Source organism: Osmerus eperlanus, chromosome 2 (assembly GCF_963692335.1).
Source record: "Osmerus eperlanus chromosome 2, fOsmEpe2.1, whole genome shotgun sequence".
Lineage (NCBI taxonomy): Eukaryota > Metazoa > Chordata > Actinopteri > Osmeriformes > Osmeridae > Osmerus > Osmerus eperlanus.
Window position 1 is genome coordinate 22,095,979 of NC_085019.1, and position 22,647 is coordinate 22,118,625.

Genomic DNA, 22,647 nt, shown 5'->3' on the forward strand with positions numbered 1-22,647 from the left:
AGACATGGAATTATATCCCAAACACATCAAATAATACATTCTCAATAATGTATTCTCAATACATTCGCAATACAGGTTCTTTATCAAGCAAAGGAAATAAGTTGCATAGATGTTGTACCACTGACCATATCACACCAAAATAGGTCCATTAAGGAAATGTTTTATATTTTTCCTGACAAAATCACAATAGGCTTATACAGTATTTGTGTACAATCTTTAGTCTTCATGCATTGGCACTTAACAAGCTCTAAGAACTACAGCTGACTTGAAATGTGGCCCATTTTAAACTTACTGAAACTTTTCAACTAAAAGGAGACCCTTTGATCGTTTGTTACCTTGTAAAAGGTCCATCCTAATGAATGGTCACAGCCTGTCATATCTGCCCTGACTGGGCAGGGGCTGTTTGTCACAAACACTGATAACCGCGCGCTTCATTCCACAGTGCACGTAGGAGTCGTTTCGTTCCTACTCTGATAAGGACTCAAATAGTCTGAGCTTTGAAAATGTAGATAGGGTAAAACCAATCTCTCGACTGGACTGCATTTCAAACCTCCAAACTTGGCCACTGTCTATCTTTTCTCCCATCCGAAACGAAAGCACTTCTTACCTTCCCATGTCTCTGACCATCCATCTCCCCAGGATCAGGACTGTTTCCTGGGTCTACCATGCCCACCTCCAGCCTCTCTATCTGGGATATGAAGTTCCTGCTCTGGGGGCCTTGGCCTGGTTGGACTACCCTCATCCTACTGCCCACAATATGCCTCACATTTGAACTTGCTAGGGTTGCTGTTGACTCTAGTGTCACTTTGGACAATGGCCTTCTAAGGTACTGGCTCTATCTTTCAACCTCGCATCACAGGCACACAACTCAACGACAAGAAAGCGAGGTTCCCCCGAAACAGGAAACCATGACTGTTCACGGGGGGCTAAAGCTGTCCAATCAAGGAGGGGGGGGGGGGGCGCCGGCGCCCTTCGGCATAATGGTCCCATCGTGCCCAGCGGGAGCCGGGCCTCTTGGTCAGGGGGGGGGGGGTTGCGTGAGGTCGCAGCCTCACTTGGAGGCCCGGTAGACGGCGAGGTTTAGAGGCTCCCTGCTGGGGACGCACCAGTCGTCGGCCTCCAGGTTCACCTTGTAGTGGCGCAGCGCCGTTTTGTTGAACACCGGAAGCCTCTCCACTGAGTCTGTCGACAGGGCCTGGAGTGACAGAGACAAAGGGGAGCAGGGTTAGCGATGAGCGCCATTCCCTTCAATGACAAACAGCGTTATTTCACGTCGTACGAGAGATTTGTCACGCGGTCGTCGAAGCAAAGTGCGGGGCGGTCGTGTGTGTGTTTTCGTGTTTGTGTATTCGTGCGGTGTCAAGAGTCCGAAGTTGACTGATTCCTCAACTGGAGCAGGTGAATCGTCAGGGTGTGGTCTTGTGTAAGCAGCCTTGCTGTATGTGGGAGGAGCCCTGGGGAGTTCCGGCCGTGTGAGTGGGGGTGGGAAGGGTGTGGACGCGTCGTGCGGCCTCCTACCTTCATGTGGACGACTGCGTCTGTGCCGTGGCCCTCCATGGAGAAGAGCTGGAGGTCGCCCTGGAAGTAGCGAGCGTACAGGCGCGAGATGGGGAGACCGTAGCCGAAACCAGCCTGGAGGAAGAGGAGGAGGAAGGGTTAGGGCTAACGTCAACATGGGACCGCTCTGAGACTGACCCAGCTGTGATGTGAGTTGGAGGACGCTCGGATCGCCCCCGAGTGCAAAAACAGAGAAAGACAAGCCACCTGATCCAGGGTCACGCTTCATGTGATGTCACACTAAGTGTATGAAGTGTGGGTGGGTGTGTGTGTGTCTTACCAGTGGGGCTCTCTGGTGGTCCCCGAAGTTGGGCCTGGGAGCAGTGGAGTACATGTAGCTGAAGAGCCTATCGATCTTCCGGAAGGGAACTCCACCACCTCTGTCACTCATCTGAGAGACGGAGAGAGAGAGAGAGAGAGAGAGAGAGAGAGAGAGAGAGAGAGAGAGAGAGAGAGAGAGAGAGAGAGAGAGAGAGAGAGAGAGAGAGAGAGAGAGAGAGAGAGAGAGAGAGAGAGAGAGAGAGAGAGAGAGAGAGAGAGATGTAAGACCTGATCCTGATTGTGATGTCACACATGGTTCAGAATGTGGGTCAGAGTTGAGGGGGAACATTCAGGGGTTGTTAAGATGAATCACAGCACAGAGGACTTGGCCAGGCTTAACCCTGGAGTGATGGATTAGAATGTGCTTGAGCCCTGCTTATTCATAACAGTCATTCGTGTCCTTCCTCAACAGTCCTGCTCTGATGCTGTTATGACCTCATACTCAACCCCTGCCGTTCCAACTGGGGGAGAGGTGAACTGTATCAACCAATAGTGGGCTGAGTTGATCCTTTCTAAATATGGTTGTGTTGCATACATCAGCCAATCCCGTTGACATGATAAGGGCTCGGTGTGATTAAACAATAATGATTGATGGAAACACTGCTTTACGTAACCTAGTAAATGCCATGGCTAATTGAACATTGAGATTTGGCAGGCATCTTTGAAAGCCATCTTTTGCAAACTGCTAACTCCTAGTTCAAGGATTTACTCAGTTACCTCTACGCAACCTAAATAACAGTCACATACAAGGAGTCTTTCAGTGAATGAACACAAACACGATGTTTGAGATTAGATTTGGCGGTTCTATTTTTAGTTTGCTGTCATAAGGTGCTCAGATGGAAGCCAATGTGCACTATGTCCAGGGCGGTCCCTCGTAACCAGGTCACTGATTGCAAGATCTCCATGGCGATGGGACGTCACTCACCTTGATTGACAGGTCCTCTCCGCCGAGGGTGACCATGACTCTGATGGCGGGGAGAGAGCCGTGGGCTTCGTGGTTCTCGACGGTGGCTCTCATGGCATTCTTCGGGAGGTTAGGGAAGGGAAGGGGAGAGCGTTAGGGTTTTTTTGGTCGAATGACCAAAGTCGTTGAGCGCGCCTGACTATCGCTCATGCATCGAGACGCCTCACCTTGAAGAGTTCAAACAGCATGTGGTAGAGATGGGAGGGGATGTAGGAGATTTGGATGGGTTCTCTGAGGCAGTTGGCTGGAAAAGAACGACGGGAGAGGATGAACACACTGCGGGCGCCGTGTGCGTGCACGTTTGTGTTTGTTTTTGAACCAGTGCTTATTGCTGCTGATACCTTGATAAGACCCTTGTTTTGTCACTTGTGTGCAGAGAAATGGAGTCAAGGGGAATGGAAAACACTAATAAACAAGGCTAGTCTCGGTGGTTGTGGTTTGGCTTTGCTTTGTGTGTGTGCTCGTGTATGTGTGCTTGTGTGTGCGTGTGTGAGGAAGGGTGTCTTACCGTTGACCTCCGTCAAATCCAGCTCAGGTGCGCCTAGGTAGTACTGCTCACATAGCATCTTAGCACTCTCATAGGCGTCTGGAGGGAGGGAGGGAGGGAAAGATAGGGTAGGAAGAGGGGGAAGTACAAGAAGACAGGTTAGGAAACAACACCCAGGAAATCGCCCACTGTGTTCATTCAAAACAGATTCAGCCGGTGGGCCTCCAGCTGGGCCGGTGGGCCTCCAGCTGGGCCGGTGGGCCTCCAGCTGGGCCGGTGGGCCTCCAGCTGGGCCGGTGGGCCTCCAGCTGGGCCGGTCTCCAGCAGGGCTGCTGTTCTCTGCTTACCTCGGACAACCTCTGTGACATCACACTGGGAGTCGATGCAGCCTATGGTGTTGGGGTGGGCTGGGTTGGTGTTCCCGTCGAAAATAAGAGCTGCAGGAGGCATGGGGAGGGAGAGAGAGAGTTAGATGTGGTGGACAGGCTACAGCCAGTGCAGGTGAATGATTGACAGATCAAGTCGGGGACATTCAGAAGGGGCAGCCAGGCAGTGCTGTGGTGGACTTTCCCCTGTAAAGACCTGGCTATCTGAGCCACACCAAAGCCCGTCTACACTCACTCACTACAAGAACCAGTCCTGTCAGCCCTGTACCTGTTTACAAGCGTACTTAAACCCTGCTATTGTGGTCCTACTGTGGGAGACCGAGGTTAGGGCACTAGGATACGGAATTCTCTCTCTTTCCATCGCCCTCACTCTCCACTCTGAGACGGTCGAAAGAGTCGACATCAGCGCATTTCAAATATGTGTGCCAAGGCTTCCGTGCCAACCCTTGGATAACCAGTGCCAGGTGTACGGTGGGCACCAAGCCTGCAGCTAACCCAATTAAACCAACACTTGGATGGTTGTCAAAGTTACGGTGTCAACATTAATCTTAGCTGTAAATCCCTCCCCCGTGGCCAGTGTAGAACGGATGGGCTGAATTCTGCCATGGTAGCACAAGGCTCATTCCCTTGCGTTGGAACGATCAACGCCAGATTGATTTGAGCCCGTCGGAAGGCATAACTCGTCTTTGTCTTAAAGCATTACCAGTTCATTACCAGTTCTGAAGGCACAACCAGTTCCATTCAAACCACCAACCGACCTGGCAAGCTCGCTATGAATTCATTCATGTCACTGTGTTTCAGGATGGCGGGAAAAAAACGACTTTTGCCCCTCTCCCCGGGGGGTGTTCCTATTCCGCCGGCCTCGGCTGCCCCGTGATTTGGCGAGCGTGGGGAAGGGGGCGGGGCTTACAGTGCTGGTTGATGAGCATGCGTATGGAGATGCGGCTCATGTAGAAGCGGTCCAGAAAGTACTGGATGTTCTGGCTGGTGACCGGGTCCTGTCCGAAGGCGTCTTTGTACTCGATGATGCCCTGGGCCATGGTGGGCACCACGTCATTGTGTCTGTTCCGGATGGTCTCCAGGGTCTCCACAAATCTACAGAGGGACCCTGCTTTTAGCCTCCTTGTCCGTCGGCCAATGAGCATTGAGGGATTGAGCGGTAACTGGGAAAAACTCACGTTTCTAAGGCGCGGTGGTCGTCGGGGCTCTTGTCCAGGAAGTCCAGGATCTCCATGAGACTCTGGATGTACCTTCAAGAGACACGGGGAAATATTGAATCAGAATGTGTCTACGGTATCACTGATATTTGTTGTTGGGGATTGCCTTGACCTTTTGATTGACCGGTGCATTGTTTTGCTTCGGAAAACATCAAACAGCATCAATGGTATTTACGTAGGAAAATCATCAATTGACAGTGGACAGGATATACTGTAGATGTTTATATGGGTTGTAGTGGTTCACTGGAGTTTTTTCCAGCGGTTCTCTGTGCCAGCCTGCTTATTCTAATCCTGCCTCCCTAGACACCGTAGCTTTGATACCTGGGTAACCTTTCACCTACATATGCCTGGTCAAATCACATCCTGCTATGCGTGTGTTACTGCTTATGTGATCGCCGCACACCCTCTAGCCGCGAGGGATGACCAAGAGACAGCAGTCTTTGTCCCAGAGTAGATCAACTCAACCTCAGTCATAATAACCACTACTGTATAGCCCTTCAGCACGTGTCTCTGGGCTATACCAATGACCAGGACCTGTGCTAATCGAAGAAAGGGCCTCACTCATTAACGTGTAAGAGCCTAATCAAGTTCTCCCAAGAGCACATGAGGCTTGTTACTTTTAATTAGCCCAGAGCGTTAAGAAACCTTAGGTAGCCTTCAGTACGTATGCTTTCACATTCCCTCCAGATACGTCTCCAGTACACAACTGCTGTTTTCTTTATGGGCTTGGCTCACACCTGACTCTGAACAAACAGTTATTCTCCCATCTCAGACAGTTACACTAAACCCTAGCCCCTCCTCTTGACCAATCAGAGGGCAGTGTGCCAATAACACGTTAGCCCCTCCTCCACAAGTGAAATGGTTCAGGAGTGTGTGGAAAACAAATCATGTATTATGTCAGGGTAGGCTACAAAGGTATTTGTCGAGGGATACTGATATGTCAGGAGATTTCATTATTGCATAGTGTCTTTGACATTTGCTTAGCCAAATGGAAATGTATCTGAAATCCAATGAGACAGTATGTAATGTATTTGTTTTCTATTCTTAAATAACAGTTGCTTTTTAGGATCGCCATGTTCCCATGCAGCCAGATGACAAACAGATGTGTAACTGCCTTCCTAACAGCGCGGGCACATAGCTCGTGAAACTGTACCTGCACGTGCACGTACTGTACATTCAGTTAAAATGCCTTTAATGTGTTGTTTTATCAATCAAATTGGAAAACGTTTTGAAACAGTGACAGCAAAATCTTCCCTCACAAAAACTGTGTTCGTATCTTACTAAATCTACCACACGTCTACATCCTTTCGAAAAAGCAGCATCTAATTTCTGCGTTTGACTCTAGAGCAGCAGAGTACACAATGTACGTTCACATCCTAGACGCGACTGCACAGCGTAGCACGGTACAACAACAAGGGAAGAGAACTGGGACAAAGTTCACTGCGTAGTGCTGTAATAACCAGGCCGGGGGGGGGGGGGGGTGTATAAACCATTTAGGTTCTGCTATTGTAACGCAGCTGGCAATGAATCTCCAAATCATAAACACGTTTGAGATAACGTTTCCAAAAACATTCACAGCCTATGAAAACGAAATGACACGTCCTGATACAGGCACAAGTTGCGATACATACACGCATATGTAAGTTCAAGTTCAAGTTGTTGAAGTCGCTCACCAGCTTTGGACCAGCTGTACAGACGGTGTGGTTAGCAAGCGATCAGGTAGAAGGTTAATCTCCTTCATGATGTTTGACAACCGGACAGGGAGCTCTTGCCGAAGGAAGGCAAACGAGGTCTTCTCACAGGCGTTAGTGGAACCTGGAGATGGTGTAGAATAGGTTAATAACTGTATTTATGCATTGGTAACCTACAAATAATTAATATTAAACTCCTGGCTTTTTTTAAGCCTACATTAGATGCCTCTGTTTGAAGTAGAGTGATGCATGTAGGCCTGCACATGCAATATGTGCTACAGGTAAGTGGACAAATAACATATTCGTGCTAGTATTATTAACCATGCATATTCAATCGTGTATAGGATAATTACTGCTGTCAACATCAATCACTTTATATGGCCTTCAGCGGAGGAGATAAATATGCACATTATTGTAACTGAAGTTATGCAAGTCATGTTCCTCTTGATGGTAAACAAGTTCCATATATGTGGTGTGCTGTGCTCGCTTAATGAGAAACGTAACCACATCCATACAGCTTCAGAAACATCCGATATATGCGTCGTCAGATGTCATTAGAATGTACTTATATAATCTACATATTAGTGGCTGCCATATATTAAAATTGTGTCCAGGCATTGCCAGAAAAGCTTGATAGATATTCTGCAAGTGTAGCATATTTCATATACATTTCACCCCAGTGCGCCACAAAATTGCAGATGAAAACGTAAAATCTATTATACCCATATCAATTCAGTTGTACACATTAGCATGCCTACAATTATTAACCAAATGAGAAGATTATATTCTACTCACCGAAATCCAAAAACTGCTTCATTGACAAAGGCGATGGGGAGAATTTGGAGAAATGGTCAATGTGCTTTGGCACATTGGCCAAAGCAGCGTTCTTCATAAGAAACCTGACAAACTTCATTTTGCAAGTGAAGGGAATTTCCAATTCGCTGTACAAAATAAAACACCTTTTCGAGCTCTATATCTGTTCACTTTAGTAACCGTACAGCTACCAATATTTGTTTTCTGGAGATTCCGATGGTCGGTGAAGTCTAGAAGTATACTTCTCTAGCCAATGGGGCGGCCCGTTGCGGAGAAACTGGCCAATAGGATTGCGTGTGGGCAAATCTTGGAAACACTCCAAACAAGATACTGTCAACAAGGAATTTGTTGACTGCAACGCGTGACGCCGCTGAAACGTAAGATGTCCTTGCCGACATGAATGGAAAATAAGTGTACTACTGACAGCCTCATTATAGAGTGCAAGTTATTGTGTACTTGTAAATCCTGGCAACATTTTGAGAAGGGTTTCTTGACAGAGTGGGAATTTTGAATTTGGGTAAAGGTCTTTGAATGGAAGTCCTAAAATACCCAATAATGACCCAATAATGACCCACAACTGGGTCTTCAACGATGGAATGAGCACTGCACACCATTAGACCAACGTCATGAGCTCCACAATAGCCTATCAGACAGACCATTAATATATGCATTCAGTCAGGCGTCATGGAAGTCAAGAGGCAAACTAGAATATTACTTTTAGAATTTGGTTAACAATATGTATACAGAGAAAGTTGTTTTAGAACCTAAACATTTAGGAGTCTCTTAAGATCCTGACCAGGGCTTAGTAACACAGATTTACCTCCAACTCCAAAACAAACTCGGGATCAAGCACAGGAGAGAGGCCACTGTGTTTCCAATAACAGGATCATATCACAGCACGAGAGAGAGAGAGAGAGAGAGAGAGAGAGTGCAAGGATGGCATCTATTAATAGTGAACAAACAACCTCAAATGGAATACTCTAGGCTGATGTCACCTGCCAAATTCAAGTGTTTGTGTGTGTGTGTGTGTGAGTATGTGTGTGTGAGTATGTACAGTATGTTCTATGACAGAGAAGATTGTAGACCAGGTCAGACAGTTTTGTGTTGCATACTCCATGCTGAACCTCCTTGATTTGACCCAGAATATTGGCTTGGCAGATGAGAGCCAGTGCCTGTTTAGGGAGAGCAGTGCACTATAAACATTGGAGCTGTGATGAGTTAGCCTTCCGAGCAGTGCCCCAGCAATGGTGTAGCGCTTCAAGAACACGTAATCATTGACTGATTTCACCATCATGATATTAGAGGGTTCAACACACCAGCAGATAGAATGGACAGTGACCCTGGCGACACTTGACCCTCCACATACGGTCATCTAAACAGCGCGGGGGGGGGGGGGGGGAATAGCTTTCTGGTTTGATTACATCACAGATCCCGGAACAGTGGATCCGCCTTCGTGTCCTCAGACAGACCGGCCGAGTCAGCTTTCTGCTAATTGGTCAATGGCCGCCACTATTCCGGTCCAATGAGCATCGGATACTTGTTGATCCAGCGCTGCTGGGAAGATGACGCAATGATGATGGTGATTCTCAATTATTGCTTCGAATTGCGCAATACGGTTTGCCTGTTCTCCATCCTTTGTCAGCATGTCGGAATGCACTGACAGCACATGCCCTGATGACAAGCTAGGTTGTGACAGTGTGCCGGGTAATTCTATGCCGTGTGCACTAAAACCATATCTTGGTTGAGAAATGTAGTTGAGATTGGCTTTTGTTCCTAGTAAAGTTGACCTGGGGTAGCACGTGCATGTAAAGAGACCCCCTGGATCCTCACAATCCCATATTCATCTTGCCCAGAGCTTCATTTAGCCTGTTTACATGCTGGGGAGCTGTTGTGGTCAACTGGATATCAATCACATTGGAGGCCCATGTGCCAACACATGTGATGTTCTGTTTCCTGTGCATGAGTGAGTGTGTGTTTTGTGTCTGTGTGTGCGTGTGTGCGCTTGTGTGTGTATGCACTTGTTTGTCTCAATACGTTTGAATCGATACATGGAGACACACAAACAATAATATTACATTTACAAATCATGTTCTTGGTTAGAAGATCATGGAGGGACTTTATTGGGTGGTCTGAAATCAGACTATAGTACACGACAGTCTTCTGTACACATGTCTGGCTGCACTCACAGATTACCTTCCTACACCAGCGATTGCGCTCCAATCTCCTTTTGCCCTGAACCAAACTATTCACAGCTTGACAACAGAGGTTTTGAGTCCAGTCAGTCAACCAACCAGTCAGTCAGTCAACCAACCAGTCAGTAAACCAACCAGTCAGTCAACCAACCAACCAGTCAGTAAACCAAGGGTAGTTGAAAAACAACCCAGGTGTTATGTCCAGTACAGTCATTAGAGTACGCGAGATGACGTTGTATAATGTCAAAAAGAATGGAGGAGGATCAGGATCGCCCTCTGCTGTCAAGTTTACACTCTGTAAACTCTTCACTATGTAGCCGACAGTTGGCCGGACTCTTGCTTCGCTACTCAGCCTGTCGAAACGCTCCTCACATGCTGCAGTTATGTTACAATATCTCCCCCTACAGGTCTAAGTGGTCAGTACAGTTGGTCCACAGCCCCAGACCAGGAACCCAGCTGGCTGTCTGTAAACAGGGCTGACCTGGTTGGAAACTCCTCCAGATCCAAATTAAGACTTTCAGGCTCTGGAAGCATAAGTGGAATATTTTAGTCCTGCAGCAGAGATTGAAAACTGGGATGGAAAGAGAGAGTGAGAAGAGGGAGGAGAGAGAGAGAGAAGAGTTAAAAGGGTGAAGGTCAGGATTCTGTAACCTATTTGTATCTAACAATGTTACAGTTTTACAACCCATTCTGAACTCTCTAGGACATGATTCGACATGTTTTATCAAACAATTACCATCTTGGATCATGGATCATGGAAGCAAGATTGTGGATATTCATTTGATAGTCATTTCTTGACACAAAACCACACGAAGCTCGGCCCCGTTGATAATCCCATGAATATGAAACAGATAACACAGTAAATTACCTCAACAATATAGAGCTAAACTCGTGGCACAGCTGGGCTCGGGCAGTGAACGCTGCTCTCTTCCCTAATTGAGATTAAATGAATCCTCAATCTATTTATACAATAATTGAATTGCGGTTTGACGTCATCACTTTCTGTGTCAGAGGGGGAGAGGTGTATTTATTGTGCTGATGCTGGCAGTTATGCAACAAGCCAGCAAGCTAAACGATCCATGAGGTGAGTTATGTCCATTTAACACGTTAGCACCAACAAAACGATCAGGACATGTCATACATCTGTCTGTCTTTTTCTTCTTCTTCTTTCAAAACGGACTCTTGGCTTTATGCTTCGTAGTGGTGCTTTTAGCTGTTCCCGATCCAGCCCCTTGCCTTTTCCTCCATCCTCTTGAAAAAAAACCTTCTCTGCACATCAGACAACGGAGATGGTAGACGGGTTGGGGGGGGGGGGGCGTAGCTAGCGACAGCATTCACATCCCAACCACTGCTGATGTCAGCCGCAAATGAACGGCGATGACCCCCTTTCCCACAATGGCTTTCTCCCATCTCCCCGGGAAGGATCGTAAGTAGCTTTGTTCATATATTCGTGTCTGACAGTGATTGGTATTCATTTGCCGCTGCAGGATTGTTCAGTATCAGGTTTATGATTTAAAGCAGCGAGGTATATCTAAGGTTTGGGCGAAAGGTGCTAAACTCAATGTTTTGGTTGAGAGCAACAGAGCGCGAAACGGGGGTGTACTCGCTGTCCAGCCATGTTGTACAGGTTACAATACAAGCGAGATCACATCACAGCAACAAACGAGCGGTCGGATAGTCTTTACCGCAAGACACTTGATGAGCTGTGTTTGTTCTCGTCGGGTAGACACACAAGTCCCATGATTGCTCAGTGCCGTGGATGGTGGAAGCTACGCATTCTCTTGTTTACCAGTGGTGTGTTGTCGGTATGCTATAGTATATAGCATATAGCAGCTTCCTGCCCCTGAAAATTCCTTGTTTGTGTGAACTTACATGGCGAATAAAGCCCATTCTGATTCTAATTCGTTATACCGAACCGGAGTGTTGTAACGTTTGAGATCAGCACCGGACAGCAACCTATAGCTGGCCTCATAATGGCTTTTGTCGAACTTGTGCCGTCCACATTCCGATGGTGCTGAAATCTGATGTTCTCTAGATATCACTTGAGAACAAAATGGTTGAGAAATCAAAACAGTAGGCCACATGTTGTGACTGAAAATAAAACAATTTAGCCACCTGCATTACGCATTTAGCCAACAGGAAATTGATTCATAAAAAACTATTCATGCATTTTAGCAGAAGATGCAAATGGATTTTCTAGAATCTAGACAACCATCCTATAAACTAAGTTACTCTAGTGGCCAAAAAAGATTTTTCTTTGTTTCAATAACCTGACACCAAAACCATCTGTAACGTGAACCAGCCTCGCTGACCCTGAACTCATTAGAAACAGGCTGATTCAGTTGAATCAGATAAATGGATTCCTCTGTACCAAGCAGCAGAGCGAATCTTGCTGGCGACCGTGAGTAATAGACCGGCCATTAATCGACCGGTTGAACCAGACACGGGAGAGGACAGCAGCCGGCTGTATCCACACCCAGCTCATCTCCGCTGGGGGTGCCTGAGGATATATCTGGGGTGAGGGAAGAACCAGGATTGAGCATCCCATCTGGCCCAGATTAGGATTAGACAGTACGACTGATGTGGCATCTGTTTAGTCCCTGCCTTGTTGGACAGATGAAAGTTACCTACTTCTATTACCTACACTTTCCATCACCCGAGATCTCGTTCCAGGTTCAAGACGTCCACCGCAGAGACCCACTGTGTGCGCAGTGGTCGTGCAAGGCTAGCAGTCGTGACAATGATGATTTTGGACAGCGTTACGTAACTGTTTATCAGGCCTAAGGAACTCCCTCCTGGTGTGGGTGGAACTCACTTCCACCTCCACTTCCACCCCCCTTCTCATGCCCAGCAGTGGAGGCCTTGATACGGAACACTAACGACGGGTCCATCGTGCCACGCTGCAGGCCACTGAGTTCAGACAAACGCTTCCATGTTGTCGTTGGAAGGTCCAACCGTTCCCCCCTAATGGGAGTGCTTGCGGGGATGGGTTTGTGGTGTGTCAGGCCGTGGGGTTTACAGACTGGAGGGGTGTAGATCCTCCACTTTCTACTGGCCAGGTTACATCTGAAGGTCAATGGTGACGGGTGAGCACCCAGTTAAACGATTTTGCGGTTAAACGACAAAACCTGTGTGTGCTTGTTTGTGTGCGTTTATGGATGTGAGTGTGTGAGTGTGTGTGTGTGTGTCCTTTGCAGCTGTGTCCGCGGATGTATAACGGGCTCTCACATGCAGGGAATCTGTAGAGTGGGTCACATGACACCCCTGGGACCGTTCTGGGATATGCCTTCCTCTCTCTCCTCGCTCTCTCTCTCTCTCTCTCTCTCTCTCTCTCTCTCTCTCTCTCTCTCTCTCTCTCTCTCTCTCTACCCTCTCTCTTACTCTCTCTCTCCCTTCTCTCTTACTCTCTCTCTCCCCTCTCTTACTCTCTCTCTCTGCTACTCTCTCTATCGCTCTCTCTCTTCCCCTCTCTCTCTATCACTCCCTGTCTCTTCCTCTCTCTGTCTCTCTCTGTTACTCTCTGCCTCTCTCTATCATGCTCCCTCACCCCCTTTTTTCTTTCTTTCTCATCTCCATCTGTGTTTCCCCCTGCCCCCCTCAATATTGCCCCCCTCAATTTTGCCCCCCTCAGTATTGCCCCCCTCAGTATTGCCCCCCTCAGTATTGCCCCCTCGGTATTGGCCTAAGCTCTTGTTCACAGAGCTAGTGCACATACATATATCTATATATCCATCCATCTGGTAGTTAACACAACACGTTTTAAAGCTTGCTTTAAAAATATCTGTCCATTTGTTGGTCTAAGTAATTGCCAGGTGCTCTCTGAGTGCTCCGAGTCACGCTAATGGAGGCAAGTGTCAGTCTTCACAAGCCCTCAGCTGATGCCAGACAGACCCTCAAATAAGCACGTTTGACGAACCGCAATGAAGGCTTCTTTTAAACAAAGACAGATTATACTGTACACGCAATTAAAAGATACGAGCATATCACACACACATCGTATCAGCGCACACACACACGCACACCTCCTGTGCTCTACTATGAGCTCTCAGGAGGTCAGTGAAGCAGTTCCAGCAGGCCCAAGCCTGTTCTGCCCGGAGCACATTAGAACAGGCCCATATGTCATTGTCACATGGCTAATTCATACATTAATGTTCCTCCGATCAGCAGAAATGGACTGCGTTACCCACGATGCCCTCTGGCAAACGCTCCACCAACGCGCTGCAGAGATCCACAAAGAAACCGTGAATGTTTCTCCGTGGTTCAGGGTGTGGTTCAAATAACGTGTGACTGTGTGCGATGATGTCACGTAGGCTCAGCCGCCCCAGACTCTGCAACCAGAAATGGGAAAGAATAATATTTTTCGTCATTTCATGGCTGTCGTGTTCCTGAGGTAAGACCCACTTCTGCTGCGTAGGTACTGCCACATCTTTGTGATGTGTGTTGGGCTGTTGTCAGATAATAATGAGTGCTGAGGGAAAGCATGTTGGTTTGTCTGGGTTCTGTGTAGGTGTTAATGAAGTGCAAACGCTTGACCCATCTTGCCACAGCATAAACTGTCTTTAGGCGAAACAGAGGGAAACATCGACCCTTCCTGCATCCTAACTCAGGAAGAAATCCTGTCCAGGTCACAATGACGATCATCACAGGATCTGTTTTATAACGTTATCTAAACGCTAGCTGTTTTCTAATGGGGATGTCAAGATCCCCGTCATAAATATTAATGTGGTGGAGTTGAGCTGTCCTTTTCGACCCTCCGTCATCCTATTCGCACCAGCTGCCGGTCCAATCCCTCGGCTACGAAGAAGGCATACGCGGAAAACAGAGCAGCTCTGGCAGGAAGTGCCCGACGCCTGGCTCGCTGAACGTTGCGTTAGCGCTGACAGCGATGTGTCCGCCTGGAGTAGGTGTGTGTGGGTGGTTCGGACTGGGAGACAATCGTACCGCCCACCTGATATGGTACGCTGACCGTTCCCTCTGGTTTCGGTGGCTGGGAAACGGCATTGTTCTGAGCGTGTTGGACTGGTCACGTGTGGTCTGCATGATGACTTCTCACGGCTGTGGAAGTGGAGGGCAGAGTCCTGCTGGTGGAGGTCTCTCTCTGGGGGGATACGAGCTGCAGAGATGATTCAGTAGCCTGCCGCCAGGCTTCTACCATGCCGGATGAACCAGACCAGCAGAGCATTGCATTACCTTATCATTTATGTATGTCTGTATAATTCTGATGGTCACACCACACACGGATGCTTCCGTCACCATGGCAACAGCCAATGAGGAGTGGGCAGGAAGGATTCAGCAGATGGACTGACCAGTAGAGACAGTCACCCCACGCAGCGCCCCGCGATGACCAGGGATGGCGTTTGCCAGTTGGCCCGCTCGTCCCACACAGTGGTTCCTGTGGGCGGATGCTGTCACCCAGGCCAAGCCCCCCGCTGTTCAGCCGTTTGAGACTCATTATCACCCCCCTGTCGGGGGAGGGCGGAGAGAGTCACTGTCCAAGAGGCTGGAACCAACATGGCCGCCGGTGGGTGACATCAGTCGCTAAGATACTGTAGAGGAGGCCTTGTGACACTCTGTCGTGTGTTCGTAGGGCCTGTGGGGTTAGAGTGTGGCCCTCTCTGTCTGTGGACTACAGTCGAGCCTTGACAAAGGTGATGTCACCTTAACCATCAGTCTGTAGGTACTAAGGGGTGGTTTTGGTCTCCACACCCTCCTTGCCTCTCTGTGTTCCTCAGGTAACCACTGAGGGGGGTGTTTTTCTCTTCTTATTACCCAGGTAACCAGTGAGGGGTGTGTGTTTCTCTCCTTGTTACCCAGGTAACCGCTGAGGTTTTTTTTTTCCTCTCCTTGTTTCCCAGGTAACCACTGACGGGGGTGTTTTTCTGTCCCTGTTACCCAGGTAACCACTGAGTGGGGTGACCACATGGAGTCTCTGTTTGGAGGAGAGCTGGGTCTGCTGGGCGGAGGGGAGGGGCTTCGGGACGACGGCTGTGGAGTGGGCGTGGTCTGGTCGGCCCCGCCCCTTCAAGACGACATGTACCCCGCCTCCCACTTCGCCCTGGCGGCCGCGTACCACGACATCAAGACGCGTCTGGCCAGCCTGGAGCGAGAGAACAGCAGCATCAAGAGAAAGTTGAAGAACTATGAAGTCAAGGTAGGGGCTGGAAGCCACTGTCTGAGTCCCTCACTGACACATGGGCCCGACACCATCCTAAAGCCACTGTCTGAATCCCTCACTGACACATGGGCCCGACACCATCCTAAAGCCACTGTCTGAATCCCTCACTGACACATGAGCCCGACACCATCCTAAAGCCACTGTCTGAATCCCTCACTGACACATGGGCCCGACACCAGCCTAAAGCCACTGTCTGAATCCCTCACTGGCACATGGGCCCGACACCATCCTAAAGCCACTGTCTGAATCCCTCACTGGCACATGGGCCCGACACCATCCTAAAGCCACTGTCTGAGTCCCTCACTGACACATGGGCCCGACACCATCCTAAAGCCACTGTCTGAGTCCCTCACTGACACATGGGCCCGACACCATCCTAAAGCCACTGTCTGAGTCCCTCACTGACACATGGGCCCGACACCATCCTAAAGCCACTGTCTGAGTCCCTCACTGGCACATGGGCCCGACACCATCCTAAAGCCACAGTCTGAGTCCCTCACTGGCACATGGGCCCGACAGCATCCTAAAGCCAATACTAATGCCAGCTGGGTGTCTAGTATTTGTGCTCTTTTAGTGTACTCCTCTACAGTGAACCTTCCCTCTAGAGCGAAAGGCCCACACCTGAACTAGGACACGAGTCAATTCCTAATCCCCAGGGGGGAAGAAGTTTCCGCTTCCGTTGTCTTTCATGCTCTCCTTTCATGTCTCTTCTCTTCATCTAATTTCCACCATGTTATCAAACCCACACACTGCCTTCTTTTTCTTTTCTTTCTATACCTCTTTCATCTTTCCAACCGTTCTGTCTCTTAATTTCCTCTCCTCCCTTTTTCTCTCCTCTCCTTTCCTTACCTCTCCTTTCCTCTCCTCCATTTTTCTCTCCTCTCTTTTCCTCTCCTCCCCTCCCCTCTCCTCTCCTCTCCTCTCCTTTCCTCTCCTCCCTTTTTCTCTCCTCTCTTCTCCTCTCCACTCCTCTCCTCTCCTTTCCTCTCCTCCCTTTTTCTCTCCTCTCCTCTCCTCTCCTTTCCTCTCCTCTCTTTTCCTCTGCTATACTCTCCTCCCCTCTCTTCTCTTTTCCTCTCCTCCCCTCCCATCTCCTCTCCTCTCCTTTCCTCTCCTCCCTTTTTCTCTCCTCTCCTCTCCTCTCCTTTCCTCTCCTCTCTTTTCCTCTCCTCTCCTCTCCTCCCCTCTCTTCTCTTTTCCTCTCCTCCCCTCCCCTCTCCTCTCCTCTCCTTTCCTCTCCTCCCTTTTTCTCTCCTCTCTTCTATTCTCTTCTCTTCTCTTTTCCTCTCCTCCCCTCCCTTCCCCTCCCCTCCCCTCTCCTCTCCTCTCCTCCCCTCTCCTCTCCTCTCTTTTCCTCTCCTCCCCTCCCCTCCCCTCTCCTCTCCTCTCTTTTCCTCTCCTCTCCTCTCCTCCCCTCTCCTCCCCTCCCAGTTCCCTGTGATCAGTGAGTTTGGTGAGGACAGGAGCGTGTGCTACTCCTGTGACCCCAAGGACAACAGCCTCCTGCAGTCTGAGACCACCAACCTGCAGCAGAGAGTCAACTCCCTCACTCAGGAGGTACGACAACCAGCCGAGACAACATTCAACCCCACTGTCCCCAAAGGGAAATTGGTCTTGGAGTATATGGAGTTAGTGGAGTCATATTGCAGTTTATCCCAGTAAAGAACATCAAAACCAATCAATACACAATACAGTTGCACCTGGAAACTACACACTCTAAACTATACATATTCAGGTAAGGAGTGATGAGTGAGGAGAAAGGAGAAGAGGGTGGTTATTACATGAGGAGAAAGGAGGAGGAAGGGTGGGGGAGAGAAATTAGGTTGGCTTTCAGGTCAGCAGTGTGAGTGAGTTCAGGCCTCTGCAAAAAGAAAAGAAAACTGCGACACATCACTTTGTTCTTTCCTGTTTTTACTCCCCCACCTCCTTCCTCCTCTCCTTTCCTCTCCCCTTCACTTCCTCTTACCCTCCCCTCTCCTCCCCTCCCCCACCTCCTCCTCCTCTCCTCCCCTCCCCCACCTCCTCCTCTCCTCCCCTCACCTCTCCTCCCCAACCTCCTCCTCTCCTCCCCCACCTCCTCCTCCCCTTACCTCCCCTCCCCCACCTCCCCCACCTCCTCCTCTCCTCCCCCACCTCCTCACCTCTCCTCCCCCACCTCCTCCTCTCCTCCCCCACCTCCTCCTCCCCTCACCTTACCTCCCCTCCCCCACCTCCTCCTCCCCTCCCCCACCTCCTCCTCCTCCCCTCCCAGCTCCAGAAGAGTAAGGAGCGTGAGGAGAGACTGGAGGATGTGATCCAGGCGTACGAGAAGATCCACATGGAGAAGAGCAACGTGCAGAGAGACCTGGACCAGATGGTGAGACTGGCAGAAACACCGCCCCCCTCTGGATGCCCGGGGTACTGCTGACACAGAGCGGGATCTGATTATTGTGATATTCACATGTGTGTATGTGCGTCTATGTATGTGTGTGTGTGTTTGTGCTTGCGTGTGTGTGTCTGCAAGTGCATGTGCGTCTGCTTGTGTGTGTGTCTGTGCGTCCGTGTGCATCTCTGCGTGTGTGTGTGTGTGTGCCAGACCACGCTAGCAGAGCAGCACGTGGCTCGTATACGGGCTCTGGAGCTGGCCCTGAGCCAGAGGGAGGGCTCCATGCAGAAGCTCAGCTCTCAGATGCGCAGTAAGGACGTCCAGTACCTCCATCTCCACACCAGCCTGGACGTGCCCCGCGGTGAGACCAACACGCCTTCTGCTTCCCACACACTCTACGACTCCCAAAACACCATCTGAAGTGCGTGTGTATCTGTGTGTGTGTGTGTCTGTATGTGTGTGTGTGTGTGTATATCTCTGTGTGTGTGTATCTGTGTTTAAATGTCTGTATGTGTGTGTATATCTGTGTGTGTCTGTATGTGTGTGTGTGCGTGTATCTGCATGTGTGTTTGTGCATCTGCATGTGTGTGTGCATCTGCATGTGTGTGTGTGTGTGTGTGTGCGTCTGCATGTGTGTGTGTGCGTCTGTATGTGTGTGTGTGCGTCTGTGTGTGTGTGCGTCTGCGTGTGTGCGTCTGCATGTGTGTGTGTGTGTCTGTGTGTGTGTGCGTCTGCGTGTGTGTGTGTGTGCGTCTGCGTGTGTGCGTCTGCATGTGTGTGTGTGTGCGTCTGCGTGTGTGTGTGTGTGCGTCTGCGTGGGTGTGTCTGCATGTGTGTGTGTGTCTGTGTGTGTGTGTGTGTGCGTCTGCGTGTGTGTGTGTGTGCGTCTGCGTGGGTGTGTCTGCATGTGTGTGTGTGTGTCTGTGTGTGCGTGTGTGCGTCTGCATGTGTGTGTGTGTGCGTCTGCGTGTGTGTGTGCGTGTGTCTGTGTGTGTGTGCGTCTGCGTGTGTGTGTGTGTGTTCCACCCAGGGGCGGAGGGGCACGGTCCAACCCTGCAGAGCTCCCGCAGCCTGGACGCCCTGTCGGATCTCAAGCTGCAGAGGCTGGAGGCGGAGCTGGAGGGGGCACTCCATCAGGTGCAGGGGGCGTGCCAGAGGGAGAAGGAGCTGAAGGAGGAGCTGCAGAGGCTGCAGCAGGAGGCCCAGAGACAGGTTACACACACACACACACACACTGGGACAAAGACACACACACACACACTGGGACAGAGACACACACACACACACACTGGGACAGAGACACACACACACTGGGACAAAGACACACACACACACACACACACACACACACACACACTGGGACAGAGACGCACACACACTGGGACAGAGACACACACACATTGGGACAGAGACACACACACACTGGGACAGAGACACACACACACTGGGACAGAGACACACACACATTGGGACAGAGACACACACACACACACTGGGACAAAGACACACACACACTGGGACAGAGACACACACACACTGGGACAGAGACACACACACATTGGGACAGAGACACACACACACACACTGGGACAAAGACACACACACACTGGGACAGAGACACACACACATTGGGACAGAGACACACACACACTGGGACAGAGACACACACACATTGGGACAGAGACACACACACACTGGGACAGAGACACACACACACACTGGGACAAAGACACACACACACACAATCACAACAGTAGATAGTGGTAGTGTGACGTCTGTTCCCCTCTCAGGAGATGGTCACACCCTGTGAGCACTGCGACGTGGCGTGGATCAAAAAGGCGGGAGATGAGCAGTGAGTGACAGCTTCCTGTTAGCCATCATCAAAAAGAATAAGGGCTCCATGTGGTGTCGACACATCCTGTCTGAACATGAAAAACGAAACATGCCTCTTTCATCTCAGAAGTGCCCAGGATGATCTGGTGGTCTCCAGAGCTAGCTGAGAAGGCTGAATGATGCTGGTGTGTTTGTTGTGCAGGGTGAACCTGGCCCTGGCCTACACGGAGCTCACAGAGGAACTGGGCAGGGTCCGCACCCTGGCAGCCAATCAGACGGAGACCCTCAGCAAGGTTTCCCAGGAGCAGATACCACCAGGCCAGTCTGACAGCCAATCACAAGCCCCTTCCGTCAGTCACCTCTGACTCATATGGTCACATGACGTGTGATGTGCGTAAACGTCTCTCTCTCTCTCTCCCCTCTCCCACCCCACAGTCCTCAGACACTCTCCAGCTCCCCAGCGGCGCTCCCCCACCTCCCAGCGGCCCTCCCCGGACCGCCTGCGCCCCTCTCCCTCGCCCCCGCTCTCCCCCAACAGCACCGGCCCCGCCTCCTACTCCTGTCGGCCCGCCAGCCACCGTCTGCGGGCTCGCTTCCAGGGCCGCCGCAGCTACTCGGAGGTGGCGGACCCCTCCGCCTACCAGAGGCCCCCTCCCAGGCTGCTGAGGGACCCCGTGTCCACCCTGCCCAAGCCCAGGCCCCTGGGGGAGATGGCGGGCTACTCGCGGCCCCTCAGGGGCTCCCTGGTGGGGCTGGCTCGCCCGGCCTCAGCCCACAGCGGTGGGGGAGGAGCGGGAGGAGGACGAGGGGGAGGCGGTGGAGGGGGTAGCAGTCTGAACAGCAGTCCCCACCACCGTGCTCTGGACCTGGGCTTCCCTCTGTCGGCTGAGGTGGGTCTGAGATCCAGGCTGTTCTCAGGGACAGTTTGGGCATTTATACCATCACAATGTTTTGATTTGTAAGCTTATTTGCTTGTAGTACACTATAAAACAGTACTGCACAGTCGATGCACAGTCGATTAATCAATCAAAACTTTATTTATGTACATTCCAAAACACACTAAGCACCGCATCTGACGCCCTGCCACCTCCCATCCCCTCCAGGTGCATCACTTCTGTCGCCTTGACGACCCCCCGGAGCCCACCCCCCTGGTGACCCCTCCCCAGTCCTCGGACGAGGAGGAGGACTGGGCGTGTCCCTCTCCGGCCACCAGCCCGCCACGCACACTGGGAGGGGCGGGGTCAGCCCGGGAAGCCCCGCCCCGCCCCTCCTTCTCCTCCCCCGAGGGCCCTGCGACTCTCACCTGCCACCTGCCCGCCTACCTGAGCACTGACCACGCCCAGTCCTGGCCCTCCATCAACGTGAGTGGCTGGCTCCCTTTGTAAACATTCCGATTCCGTCCGTATTTCTTTGTGTTTATGTATCGGAACGGAACATGCGGTGATAAAGTGTCGTCTCGTCTCTAGTTGTGGATGGAGACCGAGGAGAACAACGCCCGGAGCTGCCCCCTGTGCCAGCTGACCTTCCCCACCGGTTACCCTGACGACGCCCTCATCAAACACATCGACTCGCACTTGGAGAACAGCAAGATCTAGCAGCAGAACGGCAGATCTTGAACCAGACTTCCTGGACACCCTCACCGTCAAACGAGGAACTTTGAGGAACAGGAAAGCCGTCCTCAGATCAGCACGCTGACCCCTTCTGGACAGAGCAGGAACTACAACAAAACCACATCCAGAAGCCAATATCAAATGCAGATCCTCTTTGCAATACAGAACCTTTAATGCAGAGGAGGGAAATCTTGTGTTTGAGGCCTAGTAGTCCATAGTGAACATGACCATGCTAGTTTAGGGCTGTGATTGGGGTTGTGTCGCAATACTCCATGAAGTCCCCATGTGATCAGGTGTCGTCTTTGACATGCTTACCTCACTAGGTTTATTTGAAATGAGATTTCTGGGTTGCCATCTTCACGCTCAGACTCTAGTCACTCTGTCACAGTCAATACGACAACAGCACACCAGCTAGCCCCATCTCCTAATATCCTCCCCACCTCAACTCTCACATCGGCGACGACAGACTAGACGCAATTCTCTGTATCGTATCGTCTGCATTTTCTCAAGCCCTTTGTGAAACTCAAAACTGTAAGAAAAATACAGTAGACAAGGACAATAATTAGACTTTAATAAAATGGAAGATTGAACCGTAGAAGTGAGTTTACTCTAACTTGTAAAAGAGATGGTCTGGCAATAACATACATCACGTTCATTCATTTGTACATTCACTTTCAGGGATTGAAGCATCCAGGGATGCAGACTAGGGGGAGCAGTAGAGGAGCGGTGTGCGCTGGTCAGTAGAGGAGCGGTGTGCGCTGGTCAGTAGAGGAGCGGTGTGCGCTGGTCAGTAGAGGAGCGGTGTGTGCTGGTCAGTAGAGCAGCGGTCAGAGAAGCTTAGAGACCCGGTGACACACCCTGGACAGACACCTGGTGGGAAACGATCAGCTGATCCGACTCCGATTCCCATCGCATTCAAGACGATCCAAAGACATGATGAAAGGACAAAGTGTTACAAACTATCCAGCAGAGAGTAAATCGAGATGTTCCTGGTGGGACTGTGGGCTCCTGGGAACTAGACAAACTTGTGGTGGGG

General features: G+C 50.4%; 1 protein-coding gene and 1 pseudogene across 1 annotated transcript; one reads left to right on the top strand and one right to left on the bottom strand.

Moving 5' to 3' along the window:
* Positions 1 to 581: 581 nt before the first annotated feature.
* LOC134015360 (pyruvate dehydrogenase (acetyl-transferring) kinase isozyme 2, mitochondrial-like) lies at positions 582 to 7,647 on the bottom strand. Its single transcript, XM_062454831.1, has 11 exons — positions 7,419 to 7,647; positions 6,606 to 6,747; positions 4,894 to 4,965; positions 4,626 to 4,810; positions 3,677 to 3,766; positions 3,351 to 3,428; positions 3,010 to 3,086; positions 2,804 to 2,902; positions 1,838 to 1,948; positions 1,519 to 1,632; positions 582 to 1,195 (listed from the first exon to the last, which is right to left on the bottom strand). The coding sequence occupies exons 1-11, from the start codon at positions 7,534 to 7,536 to the stop codon at positions 1,052 to 1,054; spliced, it is 1,230 nt and encodes a 409-aa protein (XP_062310815.1). The 5' UTR covers positions 7,537 to 7,647; the 3' UTR covers positions 582 to 1,051.
* A 2,972-nt stretch (positions 7,648 to 10,619) lies between these two features.
* Positions 10,620 to 22,618, top strand: LOC134015391 (TANK-binding kinase 1-binding protein 1-like; annotated as a pseudogene).
* The last annotated feature ends 29 nt before the right edge of the window (positions 22,619 to 22,647 follow it).